Source organism: Hyperolius riggenbachi, chromosome 5 (genome assembly GCF_040937935.1).
Source record: "Hyperolius riggenbachi isolate aHypRig1 chromosome 5, aHypRig1.pri, whole genome shotgun sequence".
Taxonomy (NCBI): Eukaryota; Metazoa; Chordata; class Amphibia; order Anura; family Hyperoliidae; genus Hyperolius; species Hyperolius riggenbachi.
This window is the reverse complement of record NC_090650.1, coordinates 321,707,026-321,727,936: the sequence shown is the minus strand read 5'-3', so window position 1 is coordinate 321,727,936 and position 20,911 is coordinate 321,707,026. Positions and strand designations below refer to the sequence as shown.

The 20,911-nt window shown below is 41.3% G+C and overlaps 1 protein-coding gene across 1 annotated transcript in view; it reads left to right on the top strand.

Annotated features, from left to right (window-relative positions):
• The window catches only part of LOC137518870 (NPC intracellular cholesterol transporter 1-like), a 105,939-nt gene that overhangs the window by 22,738 nt on the left and 62,290 nt on the right, over window positions 1–20,911 (top strand). Inside the window, exon 2 of the mRNA XM_068237260.1 lies at window positions 19,615–19,737. Within this exon, the coding sequence (XP_068093361.1) occupies window positions 19,615–19,737 (123 nt within the window). The remainder of the gene's footprint in view (window positions 1–19,614; window positions 19,738–20,911) is intronic.

Sequence of the window (20,911 nt, the reverse complement as noted above, 5' to 3'; positions counted from 1 at the left end):
ACATTCGATAAATATATAACACGGTAGTGAATTCAAAGTTAGCTTTTACCCATGAGGTAAATTATCAAATGTTTGATAAAGTGTTTGGCAAAGCTTAGTGAATTGAGGCCAAAGAGTTCATCTTTTAGAAGAGGGAGCAGGTGGGTGGGGGTCAGGTGATCTGTGCACATGTAATAGGAATGTCTGTTGTAGGGATTAGGGTTTGATCACTCAGGTGACAGTTCAGGGGGTGAGTGTTGTACTTACATTTTGCAAGAGTCCTGTTGCTGGAGAGGAGGGGCGACGGTGTTGTGCTTGAAGGGGTAAGGAGAAGAATGTGTATTATACAGCATATCTATCAAATCTGTGCCATGTGAATATATCATCAAATTATTCTTTCCCAAGTAATAGCAGCATGCCATTACTGTGGCTGGATCCTTAGTCCCCGTTTGAAATGTCCAGTCTAACAGATTTGTGGTCATAGGATGTAGTTTTGGGTGCAGGACAACATGTTGTTTGACGGCCCTTATTTTAAACTGAATACAACAAGGCTGTCAGCAAATGTCAGACGCTTTGAAGGCTATTTCATCACAAGGCCACTCCACTGTTACACTCTTCATGGATCAATGTTGTGTACATTGGCAAAATGTTATATTTACATTCCATTTCTAAGCTGGTAGCTTGGGGGTAATTCAATTTTTATAAGTTAAAAGCAGAACCCTTGAAATTGAGTGAAGAACAAGTGGAGTTTCATCATTATACATAGAACAAGCAGCCCCAGTATGAATGGTTTCATGTGTCAGTGCACTGATACCTACAGGCCTACAAAAGTTTCCTACTCCAGACATAATGGTTATGAGAAGTCTGCTACTCTGGATCACAACAAAGTATCTTAGGCCTGATTCACACTAGTATAAAAAAAAAAGTAATGCTTAATGGAACGGATGCGAACAGATTAAAAGCAAAACAATAAGATCCATTCTCATCATTCTGTATGTAATGGATACGCCCCAATGAGCAGAACGCAAGAATGTACAGTGTGCAATTTCTCCTGATTGGCTGGACGGAATCAGTGGTAGTCTATGACAACCGACTGTGTCTGATCTCACTACGCTGGTCGCCAGGCATGTTTTTGAAAATGTTTACTCACCTGCCTCTGTCCCATTTGGGTCCTCCTCCGCTGCTTGTCCACTACACGGGAGAAGCTGTGCAATAGGTCATGACACTCCTCTGGCTCTTGACGACTTGCTAATAAAGCTCGGCCAGGGCACTACAGGGTACTGGCTGTGACCGTTTGTCTTTCTGCGTCTCTCTGAAGGTTTTGGCCAGGGTGAGCCGGGAACCCTTTTTGGACTTGAGGGAGCGCCAGAACCTTGTGTCACGTGACTTACATGGGAGAAGCGCCAGTACACAGATCTGAGCTCCATTAAACGCATCGGGCTCCTAGTGGATTGCAACAGACCAATCAGAATCCTCCCTGCTTTGAGGATTCCCGTTGATCTGTTGCAATCCAATGGGGAGCCTTAATGCTTCTGCTGGGGCTCAGATCTTTGTATTGTTACTTCCTCATGCAGTAGACTAAAGTGCGGGGACCAGCAGCAGCAGGGGAGGAACCAGAATATGATGGCGACAGGTATACCAAGCAGGTGGCAATGCGAAATGGAATGTGAACAATAGATGAAAAACTGATGCCATCGCAGCAAACTAATTGTTTGAAAGGATGAATTTTTACAGGATTAGTTTTTTCATACAGTATAGTGTGAAGCTTGCCTCGTGCATTTTCATTAGACATATTGGCCGATAATTTTATTTTGATTTACTAAACAAAGTGCAACTCCCAAAAAATGTTTTTATCACTCTAGACAGAACAGAGCTGTGAGTTTTGCCCTGATCTGATTATGCATTGCAGTGACAACCTACTTTCCTAATTTCTAATGAATAACTGATCTTGGCCCATCAGAATCAGAATCATTTTATTTCGCCAAGCATGACTGGGTCAAGCCCGGAATTGAGTTTGGCACAAAGGGGCGGTACATAGAATAAAGAACATAGGAAGGAGAGATGTTAAAATAACAGTAATACCTCATACTCAGATATGGGCATACACAATATGCAATCATACAAACACAATATACAACATACAAACAGCATTGGATATACATATAGCTCAGTGTTCCTCTTTCAACAACACACTGCTAGAGACTGTCGCTCCTATGCAGGTGGTCGGGCGCTGATAGAGGGTGGTAGAATATTAAGAGAGTTCAGGAGGCTAACAGCCATCGGGAAGAAAGAGTTCTTGTGTCTGGTGGTCTTGGTGGGGATGGCCCGGAGTCTGCGCCCCAGTGGAAGTGAGGTGAAAAAACCGTGGCCTGGGTGAGAGGGGTCGCTTGCGATCCTCAGTGCCCTGGCTCTCAGTCTTGTGTTGTACAGGTGGTCAAGTGGAGGCAGAGGTCTACCAATGAACTTTAGTTTAGTAATAGGCAGTGGGTTTTTCATTAAAAATGAGTGAAAAATGTGCCCCCTATGCAGATTTCTACATAATAATTATAACTAATATTGGGAACTGTGAACATTTATCATCTGCTGATTAATCGATTGACCGTCCATAATTCTGATGAATCCTCTGCACAGTTAAGCTATGTACACACTAAAAGGTTTTGGTTGAGGCAGCCCATCGGGCCACCTCTGCCAGTAATGTAGCGTGTGTATTGCTGCCCCAATGCCTCACTTTGAAAACTGGCATGCCCCGCCTTCTCTAAGCTGCTTTATCATTTGCTGCGCAGTATCTCTCATTCCACCTCCACCATAGCAACAGGAAGTTTGTACAGCACTTGGCTCGGAACTGTTGGGCGAGTCCTGGTCCCTGCAGATGACAGTAAATGTGCATTTGTGCATGCCTTTACCTTTCCTGTTATGTGGATAGAAGATGAATTTGTCACTCTTTATTTGATACAGTGCCCATGTCTGTACATATACTCGGAAAGGGATTTATCATTTGCCATTGTACCAAAAAAGAAAAAAAAAAAATTGTAAACAGTTTTCTCTCTTTTTTCATAGACTACCGGTACTTTTATACAAAAAAAGAAAAAAAAACAGTAGCATGTGATCACAATCTAACCTTCTATGAAGCTTTCATAAAATGTGCATGAAGTGCAACGTTACATTTCTGTATCTTTAGAGCTATGATGATTATGAAACAATAACATTTTGTAGAAGACTGCAGCTATGAAGGCTGAGACTTACACTTAGAATGAGCTCTTTGTCTCCCACTGGAGCGATGTTCCCACATCATTAGTCCCTTTGTGATTTTGTGAAGATTGTTTTGTTGGTACTGTAGCACTCTTTTCCATCTGGGCTAACTATCCATGGTGTGCTTTCTGCTAGTTTCCGTTGATGTAGGATTTGAGCCTTTGACCAGGGTTTGAATCCCAGCTCAAGTCAGTATGTAAAACAGCAAGGAGTCTATGGGCAAGGCTCCCTCATGATCCTGGTCACCCATGCAGCGCACCCTGGAGTGCTTTGAATCCACCTGGAGAAAAGCGTGATGTAAATGTTGTGTGTCCTGCCACTTTTACCAAGACTTTTAAACTGAACCTGTTATGATCAAAATATGTTGCCTGCATAGCTATCATTTTAGTGAAGACAAATCTATGTGCTCTTTATTACCTAAAGTGGATCTGAGATTAACTTTTGTTCATTACATAATTGTGTTCCTTCCATATAGTTTATAGGGCATTCCTCAAGCCAAATACTTTTTGTTTTTGTTTTAATACTCTAATTCCCTATAAACTAAACAAGCCTCGCCCACAGCCCCTCCAGCGCCTAGGCACTCTGAGACCCATGTAGCAAGGGCTTATGGGAGCTCAGTCTGGGCAGGAGGAGGAGGAGGTTACTAGCCAGATATTTCAGAGGCAGAGGGGAGAGGGGAGTGAATTTTTCACAGGCTGAGGGCTGGAGATACAGATCAGCTTGCCTGTGTGTAATGATGACAAACAGAACGTGGCCGCTCTCATTGTATCACGATTAAATTATCATAAACTGTTGAAGCTGTGTGCAGCTAGATTTGCTGTGTAAATCTAAACTTTAGATAAGCTATATAGACAAGTTACTTGTTATAGTTAGTTTTTCATCTCAGATCCGCTTTAACAAGCAAAATTCTGACTTTTTTTTTTCAATCAGAAACAATTTGTGCATTGTAAAGATAGATGTGGATAATAGATTAAATTAATTGTCAATTATGAAGTGCCTTTTTTAAAGGTGCATACACATCTCTTGATTTTATGTCACACGTCAGGGATCTGAACCCAATCCCCTAGGGTGACATTGCTTGCTGGCCTGTACAGATGTGTGTCAGCAATAGATAACGAATGGCTGACTTTATCCAGAATATTTGTGTGATTGTGAGATGGACCAACTGCTTAGATCTTTTATCCAGATTTAGGTTTTGCCTGGATTTTATTCTTTAGTCTGATAACACTCAATTTAAAGCAGACCTGAACTCAGAATGTTGTATCTGCTTTAAAGAGTAACTGTCAGGCTGCAGAAGCTAATTTAAACCTCTATTCTCCTGTGTTAAACAGTTTAGAAGGAAGCTCAAAAGCCATTAGTGAAGATAAAAATCTCAGTTACCTTTGATGTGTGTTTATCAGCAAGTCTGTTATAGACCCATAAAGACGCAAGCCGCATACTAAACTGCAAAGCATTCTGGGGCCCTCCCCTCTGCTGCTAATGAGACGTTACAGAAGCTTGTAATCAGTCCAGCGTGTAGCACTGATAAATCTCGGGGCAGAGTAGTCTGCAGGAGTCAGCTATTGTTCCTAGCCACATGGCTCATTAATATTCACTGCACACTGTGTTGTTCAAGTAGGAGCTTATCTGTGATCCGGAAGCAGGCAGGACATGACGACACATTTGACAGAAAAACATGGAGCCTGCCATGAGCTGTCAGGAGCATCTATCTCTGCATATACTATATACAAATTCTGTGAAATCCAAACGTGGACAGTGAAATGCATATGTAATGTAAGTACAGCCAATCTTTAGCTACTGATATATGTGTTTATTTTCTCTGAGACCTTATACCTAACAGCTCCTCTTTAAAAGATACACAACAGCATAATAATGTTTAAACAAAAAACATTTCTTTGTTAAAGCTGATACAAATCGTGCAATAAATTTGCACTGTTTCTACTTCCTGATTCATGGAAGCAGACATATTGTTAACATCCTGTGCTTTCAAATGAGCTTATCTGTCATAGCAGTCATGTGACATAGGGGAGAGATCAAATTACAAATTATGATTTGACACAAATGACAGGGAATTAAACAAGCTAAACTATCTAAATACATACAGGGTGCGTCGCTGTATATTTTCCTTCTGTCCTGTGCAAGAGTTCAGGTCCACTTTAAGGCTACTTCCACACCAAGACGTTGCGTTTTAGGGGACGTTAAGGTCATATAACGTGCCCCTAACGCAACGCGTGGTGGTGTTGAAGTTGGATGTCAGATTGAGCTGTGTTATGTGGCTCTCAAAGCAGCTGCTCCAGGATAGTGATGGGAAGTCCTGATCTTTTTAAGGATTCGCATCATTCGAATCAGATCATTGAAAAGATCCGGATCTTTGAACCAAATCATTTGAATCATTGTACTAGGGAAGCAGACTGGGTGAAATGACTAGCAGGACAGGACTTTCCCTGCACTGTACATTCTGTATGTTCCTGTTTCTTCCAGACAGACATCTACTGTGAACCGAATCTTTCATTGTGGTGATCCGGATGATTCGACTCACAAAAAAGATCCGGATCAAATGAACAATTCGTTCATGATCCGGACAACACTACGAGTCCCACCACAAGTCACCACAGTGCAGTGAATATTAATTAGCCATGGGGCTAGTCACTGAGCATGTGCAAATAATCTAACCAGCTCTATAGGGGTATAACGTACAGCATGCTGCGCTTTCATTTAACGTGCAGCGTTATACCCTAACGCAGCCTGGGCACTGTGAACAGCACATTGATTTTACAGTGCTGTGAGTTAGGCTGCCTATAACCCTCTGGACAGCCAATGGACCATTTTTTTGGGCAATGTTCCAATAGGGGAGGCAGGCCTGATACAAGATACAAGAGGGATTCCAAGGACTGATATATTCTGAAAACAGCAGCACTGGCAGAGATGCAAGCTGCTCTAAAGCCCCATCTACATGATACGATTGTTTGTGTAGGGCATCGATTACGATTCTATTTACGATCCGATTAAATCCGACATGTCCGATCGGGATTTGATTCAATTCGATTTGCCATTGTTTTGCAATGTCGAATAGAATCGAATCCTGATCGGACATGTCGGATTTAAGCTTATGCCAGAAAATCAACAGGGCTGCCAGGCAACTGGCATTATTTATAAGGAAATAAATATGGCAGCCCCCATATCCTACTCACCTAAGGTGCCCTTTAATCAAATTGGCTTCATTTTTTTAATTAGCATTCCTGCGGAGTGATGGCAGTGCCACAAATTAATAACGTTTGTCTCAATTTTTGTTTAGATTTTTTTTCCCATCCACCTAGCATTTTTTTTTTCTTTTGACTTGGGGTCCCAGTGTTTTTTAAAATGCTACAGTGGTTTGCAAAAGTATTTGCCCCCTTGAAGTTTTCCACATTTTGTCACATTACTGCCACAAACCTGAATCAATTTTATTGGAATTCCACGTAAAAGACCAATACAAAGTGGTGTACACGTGAGAAGTGGAACGAAAATCATACATGATTCCAAACATTTTTTACAAATAAATAACTGCAAAGTGGGGTGTGCGTAATTATTCAGCCCCCTTTGGGCTGAGTGCAGTCAGTTGCCCATAGACATTGCCTGATGAGTGCTAATGACTAGAGTGCGCCTGTGTGTAATCTAATGTCAGTACAAATACAGCTGCTCTGTGATGGCCTCAGAGGTTGTCTAAGAGAATATTGGGAGCAACTTACCAAACACACAGGAGATACTCACTTCCCAAACAATGGCTATATGACCATGCAGTTTAGTTAGGAGGGGGGCAGATGAGAGGGTATATCCTGCACGCTGGTGCCCCCTGCTGGCCATATAGCCATTGTCTATATGCAACTGAAACCCTCTCCTATGACTAGCTGAGTAGCTCAGCTTCTGTTTGAATTAATCACTGCAGACTAGGTGTAATGTGTATGTGCACTTCTTGATTGGCTTACAAGCAGCCTGCAGGCTTTATATAAGCAGCAGAGAACTGTTTGGGAAGTGAGTATCTCCTGTGTGTTTGGTAAGTTTCAGAGCAGTTGGGGACAAGCTCCTGGGTGTGGCAGATCCAGGGCTTGGCTGCGCTCACATATGGTGTTGCATGCTGGTTCTGGGGCCCTGGGCAGTGAGAGTTCCTGGGGCCCCAGGCTGGCTTGTGCACCATTATTGTTTTTAAATATTGGGAGCAACAACACCATGAAGTCCAAAGAACACACCTGACAGGTCAGGGATAAAGAAATTTAAAGCAGGCTTTGGCTATAAAAAGATTTCCAAAGCCTTGAACATCCCACAGTGCACTGTTCAAACCATCATTCAGAAATGGAAGGAGTATGGCACAACTGTAAACCTACCAAGACAAGGCCGTCCACCTAAACTCACAGGCCGAACAAGGAGAGCACTGATCAGAAATGTAGTCAAGAGGCCCATGGTGACTCTGGACGAGCTGCAGAGATCTACAGCTCAGGTGGGAGAATCTGTCCATAGGACAACTTTTAGTTGTGCACTGCACAAAGTTGGCCTTTATGGAAAAGTGGCAAGAAGAAAGCCATTGTTAACAGAAAAGCATAAGAAGTCCGGTTTGCCACAAGCCATGTGGGGGACACAGCAAGTGCAAGAAGGTGCTCTGGTCAGATGAGACCAAAATTGAACTTTTTGGCCAAAATGCAAAACACTATGTGTGGCGGAAAACTAACACTGCACATCACACTGAACACATCATCCCCACTGTCAAATATGGTGGTGGCAGCATCATGCTCTGGGGGTGCTTCTCTTCAGCAGGGACAGGGAAGCTGGTCAGAGTTGATGGGAAGATGGACAGAGCCATATACAGGGCAATCTTGGAAGAAAACCTCTTGGAGTCTGCAAAAGACTTGAGACTGGGGCGGAGGTTCAGCTTCCAGCAGGACAACGACCCTACACATAAAGCCAGGGCAACAATGGAATGGTTTAAAACAAAACATATCTATGTGTTAGAATGGCCCAGTCAAAGTCCAGATCTAAATCCAATCGAGAATCTGTGGCAAGATCTTAAAACTGCTGTTTACAAACGCTGTCCATCTAATCTGACTGAGCTGGAGCTGTTTTGCAAAGAAGAATGGGCAAGGATTTCAGTCTCTAGATGTGCAAAGCTGGTAGAGACATACCCTAAAAGACTGGCAGCTGTAATTGCAGCAAAAGGTGGTTCTACAAAGTGTTGACTCAGAGGGCTGAATAATTACGCACACCCCACTTTGCAGTTATATTGTTTTTCTTAATGTTTGGAATCGTGTATGATTTTCGTTCCACTTCTCACGTGTACACCACTTTGTATTGGTCTTTCACATGGAATTACAATAAAATTGATTCATGTTTGTGGCAGTAATATGACAAAATGTGGAAAACTTCAAGGAGGCCGAATACTTTTGCAAACCACTGTATATAGAGGATTGGCATGACTGTCTTTGTCAGTGATACCTGTGCCCTCCACAAAGGGGAGTGGGCATAAAGGGTCTTTTTCACTGCATGGTCTTTATTCCAATTTAAGGTGATTCAATTATTGCGAGCAAATGTTCTTTTTCATGCAAACTACACTGCTCACTTTGCAATGTTTGCCATGCAATTCTTGTTGAATTGGAAATTGCATTTTCAGTGCCATTACTATTTAGTGCAATCGAATGGGCCTTTCCAATTCGGAGTAATCGGAACAAAAATCACGGAACAAGTGCGAAAGTATTGAGTTTTGCCCTGTGTGCTTGGGATTTGCAGTGGAAAAGGGCCCTTAGTCTTTATTTCTCGTCACCCCCATGGAGCCATCTTGCAGCTTCTCGCATCCTCTCACCATTCCAATACTAGTAACTAAATTCGGATCCTCACTATGACTAACCAAAACTACTTACCTGGTAACCCACTGAGAGTAGCTTGAGAAACAAACTATAAGAAACTTTCAAAGGAATATGTATTAAAAAGACTATGGGGGCTGCCATATTTATTTTTATTCAGTCTTTAAAAATAATTCCAGTTACCTGGCAACCAGAAGAGTCATTCTTGCTTCTCTGCTTACGTTTTTGTGGGCAGATGACTCAAAAGTATTAGGAAGGGGTCGCACTTTCCAAAATCACGGCCATTTTCCCACACCGCGAGAAAGCACAGTAAACACTGGGAGCAATGTGCGGTTTCCCTCTGTGTGAAAAAATACTGGCTGTCCTGCTTTTTATTGCACAACGCGTGCGATTCCCCATTTCTGACAGCTTCTTTTAGCTGGCTGTCTGCCAACCCTGCAGATTCTTCCATGGAAAAACTGCAGCGTTTTCCCATAGATTCAAGTGTGACCCCTGCCTTACTGTGTAAGCAGAGGCTCTGCAAGAGTGCTAGGCAAATAACATTTGTTTAGAATGAAAATAAAAATGTTAACACCAGAAACACATTTTTGTCTAAACCGACATACTACAGATCCATTTGCAAGGGTACTATACTAAAAACATCTGAAAAATGTTCATGCCAAAACTAGAGTACCGTTGCAACACACACTTTCTAAACACTTGTCACTGTAAGTTGAGAGAATAAATAAGTGCCACACTGAGTACTCAGGAAAACATGCAGAACCAACCTACCTTGACCTGCACCATCTAAAATCTTCTCTTATTAAAGGGAACCTGAACTGAGTAAAATTATTTAAAATAAACACATGAGGTAACTTCAAATGAACATTACATAGTTGCCTTGGCATCAGTTCCTCCCAGAAGCTCACCATTTTCCTCTGACAACGATCCTTTCCAGTTCTGACAACATTTTGTCAGAACTGAAATATATCAGTTGCTGTCAGTTATAGCTGAGAGGACAACTGACGTGCCAGGTACTGTCCATGTTTCCCTACGGCTCAAGTGGGCGATGTTACAGTTTAACAGTGTGCTGACGAGGAAGATGTTATGGGGTAATGGGCATTTTCAAAATGGAGGACGGAGAATTTCCTTGATCACAGTGGACAAACAGGACGCAGGAAAGGAGAAAAAAGATTAAGGACTAGACTACACGGGGGGTAAGTATGGCTTGTGCATGTTTATTTTGACTTTTAATTTTCAGTTCAGGTTTTCTTAAATATCTCAGAAGCGTTAAAAAATGAGTACATAATAGTTATAATAACTGTATATGTCTGCAATTCTCACAATATCCATGAGTGAGATATACAGTATAACTCTTTCCAGAACTATGTGGAGCAGCTTTTCCCAACCAAGGAACCCCTGCAAATTGTTTTGAGTCTCGGGGAACCCTTGCATAAATTTGCACCACTTTTATGACTTTTGCCTTCCAACTACTATTATACACCTCTTGGTTAAAGGTAGATTTTAGTCAAAAATAAAACTCAAGTTTAACTTACCTGGGGCTTCTTGCAGCCCCTGTAGTCATCCTGTGCCCACGCTGTGCTTTTGAGTCCCTCTTGTCAGCAGCAGTGGCAATGAGGCAGTAGCGCATGCACAGTAGCCGGCGACTGGCGTGGGCAGGCCAGCATTTTAACCAACCACTCTAATCAACCACTTTTTAAGTATAGGTACATTAACCCTTTACTCTCACACTGAAGTGACTCTTGCATTACTTCCCGTTTGCTTTTACTGCATTAGAAGGATGATGGTTGTTAGTAACCTTGCTTGTACAGCTCCCTGAAAACCACATGCCTCACACATTCCTCCTGACTGTCACATGTCCATAATTATTTGTACTTAAATTACCCCACTATTTAATATCCTGGTTTGTAGATGAGAAACAACAGTTTATTGGAATGGTTTGTTTGCATAAATAGATTCCTCTGAACTTTATGTATAGTGTTACAGAACTGCATACCTCTATGCTCAGTCAGGTGATGTGGATAGCAGTTGCCAACAGTGAAAAAAGGGGAGCATTCAGTATTAACCATTTGGTACTAGCAATAATATCTTCAAACACATATATCCATGAATACTTGAACAGTAAGGGCTAAATACACGCACGCAAATTTCATAATCTTAAAAGATCCTTTGGAATTGGTCACCTTTCAAATGCGTTTACCCCCACTTACTTGCAGACTGGTTGTTTATGATCAGATCTACTGGCAATCCACACCTGACCGGTATTGTTTTTTTCCCTCGTGCTTGTCCTCGCCTCTACCCTCTCCGATATGCATAACAGGCTGCTTGGCAGAGGTCTGTGCTCTGTTTGAACAGGGGTCTGCCTACTTAGGTCATCACTGGGTCTTCCAACAAGACAATCACCCAAAGCATACATTGAAATTAGTCTAACAGTTCTTCAAGGATACCAAAACCAAGATCCTGGAGTGGTCCACACAGAGCCCAGACCTCAATCATATTGAGAATCTGTGGCGGGAGCTCAACGTGAATGTCTATGCTCAGTAACCATGACATTTGGACCAGCTAGAATCGTTTCCAATGGAAGAATGGGCCAAAATCTCTCAGGAGACCTGTGGTAACCTAGTAAAGAACTAAACTGAGATTGTTGTCAGTTATGGCTCAGAAAGGGTAAACTATTAATGGTCAGGGGGGGCTAATAATTTTGGATGTCTCATTTTTGCCCTTTCTTTTTAAACTTGGTGCATCAATAAAATATCCTAATTAAAGTGTACCAGAGACTGCAAAAGTAAAGTTGACCAGCACACCAAACTGTAGTTTGCAATCAAAAAATAAGTATATTGTAATCAAAAGTGAACAAAAAAGTGGAAACACAAGGCACATGACTGTACAATCAAGAAGCACAGAGCTATGCAATCAATTGAAACATCATTAATGGTATAGATGTACACAATGGTCAATAGTATTCAGGTGCAACGTACAGGGTCACATAAGGATATACTGTATAAAGCTAATGCAATCAGGTAGCAAGTGAACAGTCCATAAGTTGGTCCTCAGAAAGCCAGTATAAGCAAAGAGTTTGCAATAGCAGCAAAGTACATATGTGACAGGGTGACCCTTGAGCAGGCATGTCCAGTAACCCTCATCAAAGGCTGGGCTGGAAGAAGCCTCGGGTAAGTATCAAATCTTTTTCTTTTGGCGTGTGAGAGAACGCGGAAAAGCCGCCGCGTGTGCTCAGAACAAGGCGGCTGATTCCGCGTCCAACGCGGCGGTTTGCAAGCGTGGGCCTACATCTGATAGTATGGCTAGACGCGGAGAAACCGCCGCATGCTTTGATAGCGGTGCGGCTGGTTCCACGTCCAGCGCGGCGGGTGGTTCACTATACATGTCTGGTGTGGCTGGGACTGATAGTCCACACAGGTTCAGAAGGACGCGCTGAGAGGCAGAACTTTTATGACAGCCAGAAGCGAGTCAGCTGACCAAGCCGGTCAGCTGACGTTACAACCAGTTCCCATTGGTCCAGCACTTAGGGGAGGCGCTGGATGGCACTGTACTATATATACTGGGCGCTGGTCATTCACTGTTTGTCTGCCGTTGCGATCACTACGTGGAAGCACTCAGACCTTTTGTCAGAATCTGTGTTGTTATTCTGTTATACCTCAGACTAGTTCCAGGGTGTTGATGATCAAGGACCTCACACCCAAGTCTAGGAATCTGTATTACCATTCTGTTATTGTTCAGACTAGTTCCAGGGTGTTGATGATCAAGGACCTCACACCTAAGTCTAGGGACTTGTGTTACCACTCTGTTTTATGTATATATATATATATATATATATATATATATATATATATATATATATATATATATATATATATATATATATATATATATATATATATATATATATATATATATATATATATATATATATATATATATATAGTATCAGACTAGTTCCAGGGTGTTGAGGATCACGGAGCTTACACCCAAGACTAGGCATTGTTTATTATCTGTTATGACTTTCTGCTTTCCTGACCACTCTTCTGATCACTGATTCGGTACCTCGCTATACTTGATACTCTGTTGCCAAACCTTGCGTGCCTTAGGATTACCGAATCAGTCTCCTGTCTTTGTACTTTGTCTGTACTTTGTCTGTCCGTGTGTTGCTGACCTGGCTTGTCCGACCTCGAGAACTATCTTCTCAGTTAAGAGATAGTTCACAGATCAGTCAGTGACATCCTGCCTTTGGTGTCACTCACGCTCTGGCCCTTCCTACCCCTAGCCTGGCTCCTCCCTGCGGGAGAGTCCCAGGTTACTGGAAGGTACTTGTTCTCCAGGACCGTATTGCCTGCTGCCCTGATACCTGTTCCCCAGGTATTCTCCTCAAAGTATTACTGTTGCACCAAACACTCATATTACTCAGGTATCCAGAGGTTAGTGATATATCTGATTATCGGTAATACTGCAGATCATCAATAATCAGGTATATATCTGCATTTTTGGTGATACTGCAGATCACCAATAATCAGATTCTCTCTGTGTTACACCGATCGTTACATGGCGTCTCTGGTTTACTTTAAACTTAGTGGACATTGTTTTTCTTTTTCAATAGTGTATTGGTTTCCAAAACATTCATACAGTGTTGCTGTATTTCATACAACTATATCTGCAGACAAATAACTTTATTTGGGTAAACCACAGAATTATATCTACTATTGTTCGTAAGGGCAAGTGAGGAAGTGTAATCATGTGTGTTCCAGGTCACTTGAAGTGACTGACATTGACTCTGAACTTTGCTGTGACTTGCAGCTTTCCTTTTGAGGAACTGTATTGTTTATGGAGTCGATAACCTCATTTGATTCATATAGGTTATATGTCATACAATCTTCAGATACCGTTCGTGTAATTTATTGTAGCATTAACCAAACTTAAGATCCCTGAACCATTTTAACTTTGTAATGAAATGACCTCTTCACTCCAATATGCAGCCAATCACGACTGATTGTAACTGACATAAAAATTCAAGCTTCTCGAACTTTCAGCCATGGAAATAGACTCAGTCATAATATATATATATATATATATATATATATATATATATATATATATATATATATATATATATATATATATATATATATATATATATATATATATATATATATATATATATATATATATATATACCTCCATATCCCTCTAACTTCAGGTGTATTTTAAGAACGGTATTATTTAGTTTTACTCATGCTCAGGCTAGCTGTACTGATGAACAGTGCTCTTGATGCCAAACATGCCTTTTATATGCTTCTCCTTGCTATTACATCACCTTGCATCACTGCTGGACCTGCTAAAGTCAGAGTGGACGTTGTCTGTAATAATAATTTGGCCACTCTGTGTTGTATTGAAATGAAATAACCCTTTAAAGTGACATCAATTTTAGCTTACACGTTGTTGTGTTTTTGCTGTCCTTATGGTTGTGTTTACATTGGTTATATCATCAGAGTAATAGGAGCAAAGGTCTGTTTGGGTCCAAAAGTACTGTGCTGCTATCTGGCTTTATGTGCCAGCTTAGCAAAATTAAAACATCGTGTCTAGAAGCAGGCTACAATCCTGGATTGATCTTGCATATATTGCATACCACTGCTATTGACAATATTTGGTGCATGTCTAATAGGGTAGCCAACACTCATTCTGAATCCGTTCCAAATATTTGTGAGGATTCAAACGTTCCTCACATTATTTACAGTTCATTATTCTGCTATATGTGCAATACAAAAGGACATCTGACTAAACAAGTAATAGCTTATAGTCTCTACATTTATATAAAACTAGTTGAAGACCCAGCATTGCTCGGGTATGTATTTCGTTGTTGTTGAGTCCGGACACTTTTTCTAACCTTGACACAGTTACTTAATGACCAAGTTTGTGAGCTTTGGTTTCCTTGGCTTCAATAATGTTCCCATTGAAATCAAGCAAACAAATCTGATTAGCTGTTTATGGCTCCACCCCTTTTCTGAATATGAATCCCAGTCACCCAGTGACCAACTGTGCCACGTTTAAGAATCCTGCAATGAACAGTCTTAAAGAGGAACTCCAGCCTAAACAAACATACTGTCATTAAGTTACATTATTTATGTTAAATAAAATAGATAGGTAAATTTAATCTCTTACCCACACTTTTTAAAAGAACAGGCAAATGTTTGATTTCATGATGGCAGCCATCTTTTTGGTTGAAAGGAGGTGACAGGGAGCATGAGACACAGTTCCAACTGTCCTGTGTCCTGAGCACCTCTCCCAGTTGCTAGGCAACGTGAATAACATAGGAAATCCCATCATGCTCTGCACAACATCATCTTTGATGGGTGGAGCTTAGGTAAAAATGCAGCTAAAAATGATGCTTTGGTAAGAAAAACAAAGTTCTGATGCTGTGAAACTGTTAAAGAAGCACCAAGCCTTTTCAGTTCTGCTGAGTAGATTTTTAGTCCGGAGGTTCACTTTAAGAATGGCTGCAGTTTACATTCTCCCATTTAAAATGAATGGCTAAAATGTGACTGTTTTATGCTCCGCCCACTTTCCCAGAATGTTTAATCTCGGTCACCAAGTGACCAAATGTGCCAAGTGGGGACTCTGGCTTTCTTACTGTGAGAATGGCAGCAGTTTTATGTAGCAGAATTTCATTATAGTAGACTCTGATATATTAAACTCAGTCCTCAGACGCAAATGCGTCTGTATAAATATACGATGTATGACCAGCTCTGATATAGTAAACTATTTTTCCTGGTCTCTTTGAGTTTAGTGTAAAGGGATTCTACTGTACTTCTCATTTTTTCCTGGGCTTTGTTTGTACTGACGAAATACTTGTATGATTCCATCTTCATAGTACCGTATAGAGACTTTATTAATTTCTCAGCCCACCTGTTGGGCTTGTTTCCACTAGACGCGCTGTGTTCCATTTTCTGTAGTGCTTGCAGTGTGCAAGAACACCTTTTTAATAATGTAAATTGTGATGCTTTGTTCCAACTAGTGTGATGTGATTCTTGAGGCATTGCAAACTCAGGGCATGCTGCATTTTCAACATCATTGCATTTCTGTTTAATTCAACTAAATGGGACTTTGCAGAAGCTAGAAGCAAGTTGCTCTAGTATGTCAGAGTTGTTAGGATTTACACTGGATAACATTACCAAGACCTGCTTAGCAACTCGTCCCAAGACTTAGTCACAGCTGCCAAGTCTCTTGTGTAATATGGCCCTAAAGACCCAGTCTAGAAACCGTTCTAAATAATGCTACCTGACCTCTCAAAATATTAATTTTTTGCATCAAGCAAGGACTGCAATTTAATATTCTGTTTCAAAAACATGGGCCTCAATTCACTAAGCTTATCTCTTGTCTTTAATAACATTTCTAGAGTTATCACCATGGTGATGAGGCATGTCGTATTCAGGAAACATTTTACCTCAGGCAAATCTAAAGTTACCTCTTCTGTCTTTAAGTTAACTCTTCAATCCTTAAAATAACTCCACAGTTAAAGACAGGCTGTTTATTAACTGCGTGTGAAAATAACTACAGAGGAGGTAAATTAACTACAGAGGAGGTAAATTAAAGAATGAAGAGATAAAATAACTCTCTCACAGTGTGGAGGTAAGTTTTCTCTTGCCTTATTATTTCCAGCATGATCTTAGTGAATTGAGGCCATGGTCTCTTAATCTCAACACGTCTAGCTGAAAATAATTATCTATTCTTGTGGGAGATTCCCTCTCCTTGGGTACATGCTATACTTTTCAGACTGCAAAGGTGTGAGGTACACCTGGCAGTGAAGATTGCAGCCCACACTAGCTCTTGTATCATAGGAAATGGCTGGGTTAGAGGCTCCTGACGAGGTATTTTAAAAGTCAACTACAAAACTACAGCATGTCTGGAGTTCTGGTATAATTAGGCAAATGCTGAATGGGCTTTTATAACCACATCTTTAATAGATTTAGCCACACCTTCATTGTGCATCTTTTCCTCTAGCTTTCTCGACTCTTGTCTTGTACACACACTAGATAATTTTTAAACCAAATTTTTTGCTGTAGTTTCGATCAGGAACTTAGCATGTGTTACCAGTGCACGACTGATCACCAAGCAACAAACAATCTTTTGTTCCTCCTCCTACAGGACACCACTTGCTCATGCACTGCATATTTTGCCTCCTCTCCATTGATCAGTATAAGATGCTCAGCTATAGCCAAGCAGCACATCTGTACAGCTCCGCTCCCCTGAAATGTCTTCATAGCGACTGATCAATAATAGTGAAGGGTGATGTTGAGTAAGCGTTTATACAAGACCCAAGAGCCATAGTAAAGCACATAGTACAGAAATTAGCCAGCTGTGAGCAATGTGCACATACAGCCGGTTCTAAAATCCCCTCTGCTTTCACTGTGACTAAACATCTTTTGTGGATTATTTTTATTTTATTTGGTGTTTGTGTGTATTGCATTGCAGATTATGTACAGTGCTGTGTTGTGGGTAAGGTGTGTGTGTGTTGTTTTTTTTTTTGTTTTTTTTCAATGAAAGATAAATACAAGAGGACTTTGTCATCAAGAAATTTGCTTACCTATCCAATGTATTTACAGCAGAAATAATGCATTGCAGGAAGGGAAACTCATAGAAACAATGGGGCTGTATTCACAAGGCACATCTAATTCTCACTTTATCTGTTAAATTATTATCCAAACTAGTAGACCTAAGCCTGTTTAAAAACGGGCTCTAGGTCTCTCTCTCGCCGCCGCATGTCAGTGCGCATGTGCGCGCACCATCCCCCCCCCCCTCCCCCCGGCCCGGACCTCTTCCTGTCCCAAAGGCTACACATGCGCAGTAGCCAAAAACCACTGACACAGGGATAGGAGGATGATGTGGGGACAGTTAGGGTTTTATTATATAGGATGGTTTCAAGCTAAAAATTTTAAATAGATTATTCCTTTTTAACGTATTATTTGTCATGCCTCATTTCAGACTTTTTTTTGCTTGTTGGGTGCTTAAAGAAAAACGTGAGGCAAGTTAGTTTGAGAAGCGTATCGATTGCCCCCGACATTGCTGACCTATTTTTGAAAGTTTATTAATCGATAATGTGATTGGGCTAACCAGTCCATTTCTGATTGGGGAGGGATTGGCCAGCTTTCCATATAGGGCTGTCATCAGCCTGTGCATGCCTAGCTTTCTAGAGAATCACTGAGATTTGGTACTGCATGAAGAGGTAACCTGTGGTTTGGACCTGTGGTGCCAGCATATTATAGGAATACTCATTACAATGTCATTTGCAGTGTGACCTGTGCTTGTGTAGGTACAGCTTAATGTAAGCAGATTATATCCTCCTTTGCCTCTCTCAGTTATGATTTGTGATGGGGAAACCATTGTTCAATTGATACCAAATTAAATTTAGCTTATCCTCTCTTGGAAAATGACTTGCAGGGCCCTGACGCACCAAAGGGCGTTTTCATTTTTTAAAAACTCCTCCATTGACTTACATTAAAACTGTGGCAAAATCACAGCGTCCGCGATTTTACCATGATTTTATTGTAAGTCAAGGGGGCAGGTTTTTTTTTTTAAAGAATGAAAATGACCTGCAAATCGCCGTTTGATGTGTCAGGGCCCTTATTTAAATGGATTTCCCCTGTATTACAAATTTAATTTATCAATTTCTTTTTCGCTTTACCTTCTGGTTTGGATTGAAAAATTTCCATTAGCTGCTATATACTAAAACGCACAGAGCAATGAGACTTCATTATTTATGTATATAATAGGGACTCTTTAATGGTATACTGTATTTTTCAGAGTATAAGATGATCATGACGATAAGACGCACCTAGGTTTAGAGAACAAAAAACCAGGGTAAAAAAAATAAAATAAAATGTGTCCCCCTGTGTCCTCAGTTTGTCCCCCTGCATCCTCCTATGCATGGGCACAGGACAAGGAGTCCCCGACCATGCGGTGGGTTGGAGGTTTATACTGTCAGGCGTTCACAAGTCAGGAACTCCCTGCAAATGTCAAGTAAGGCTAGGCATGACCAAAAGATAGATTCCACTCTGATCATCTATCCGATCGAATTCCAGCATGAAATCTCTAAAATGGCTATTTAACTGCAGCATTACACTATTCAAAGCCTTCAATTTGCTGCCGTTTGATATCTTCTGTCCAGTACGATCGACCGTTTCAATCAATTTCTGCAAAAAAACCTTCTAAAAATCTAATGATCATTTGGGCCAGCATGTTGGGGCATCGATTTTTAGCAGTTTCGAATGAATGATCGAATCGGCCAAAATTGATGGGAAAAATCGATAAGTGTATGGCCACCATAAGACATACGTTCTTTATGATCTGATGTGAGGCTTACATCTAAAACACCAACTGAGCAAAAAGAAGTCAAAGGAATATGCTAATTTGTATCGGTACTGGGAAAACGATCTCCTGTAGTCAAAAGTCAAAATAAGAGTTAAATCAATCCCTGCGTCAGCTAGTGTGTTTTTATTTGTAGAGCTAGCACTATATTAATGTATTTTTTTTTTTTTGTTTCGTTTCTTAGGTTTCCTCCCAGCACTGTGTCTGGTATGGGGAATGTGCAGACGCTGGAGGGGGCAAGCACTATAACTGTGAATATTTCGGACCCCCGATACCTTTGCCGGAAGAAGGGCATACACTTCTGCAGGTAAGAGGTCTGATGTTTCTTATAGCATTACTCCAACAAGAGAATACTGTGTGCAGTAGAATCTCGTTACAGTAAACTGATATAGTAAACCTCTGGTAATAGGAAACTCTGTCACCAGAGCATACGCCTATATGAATATACAATATGTATGACGAATCCTGATATAGGAAACTACTTGGCCAGGTTTTTTGGGAGTTTAATCTTAGCTTGTTTATGGACTGAACTGTAGGAACACAAATGACACATAGTGACTGATTTACATATGATGGAGATCAGTGGAGAATACTGAACCCAAAAATGATCCAGCAAATCTAGACCAGATTTTTTGCAGTGTTCCTGCTGTTCGCTGAGGAAGGTTTAGAAGCTCTTCTTGGGCTGTAATTCTAGTGATAATTGCTAAAAGCTTAGTGAATGGCAGTTAAATGCAACACCCACATCAAGAACTAATATTTAATAAAGCTAGAACAGCCTGGACTTATTTACAAAAAGTAAATAAAAGTTCTCATTTAAAATACGTGCACATGACTGCAGTCGCACAACTGCTCATTTTACCAACCTTTCCGTAGCCCCAATTTCCTGATATGACCCATGCAAGGGTAGTAAAGTTTTGCAATTTAAGTGAAACATCAGGCAGTATATAGAATATGAGCTCTACTTACCCGGGGCTTCTTCCAGCCCCTGGCAGGCGATATGACCCTCGCCACAGCTCCGCACCCAGCGGCCGGTTCGGGGTCCCCTCCGTTGGAGATGCCGACCTCGCCAGGTCATCATCTACTATGCCTGCGCCAAGCCGCTCGTGGTCGCACTGACGTGGAGTATGAGTGGCGCAGTAGTTCTACGCCTACGCAGTACACTCCGAACAACGTCAGCGCGACCACGAGCGGCTCTTGCGCAGTTGCAGTAGATGCCGACCTGGCGAAGTCGTCATCTCCAACGGAGGGGATGCCGGGACACCAGAGCTGCGTCGAGGGAAATATCGCCAGCCAGGGGCTGGAGGAAGCTCCGTGTAAATAGATCTCATTTTCTGTATATTGCCTGATGTTTCCTTTAAAAGCAGACAGTGATTACAAAATCCAGTCCAGGTTACACCAACATAAGGGGAGTGCGCCTTGTTTTGCTTTTTATCAGAAGACGTCATTGAACCGTCCTTGTATTGGCCGAGAAAGAACGATGG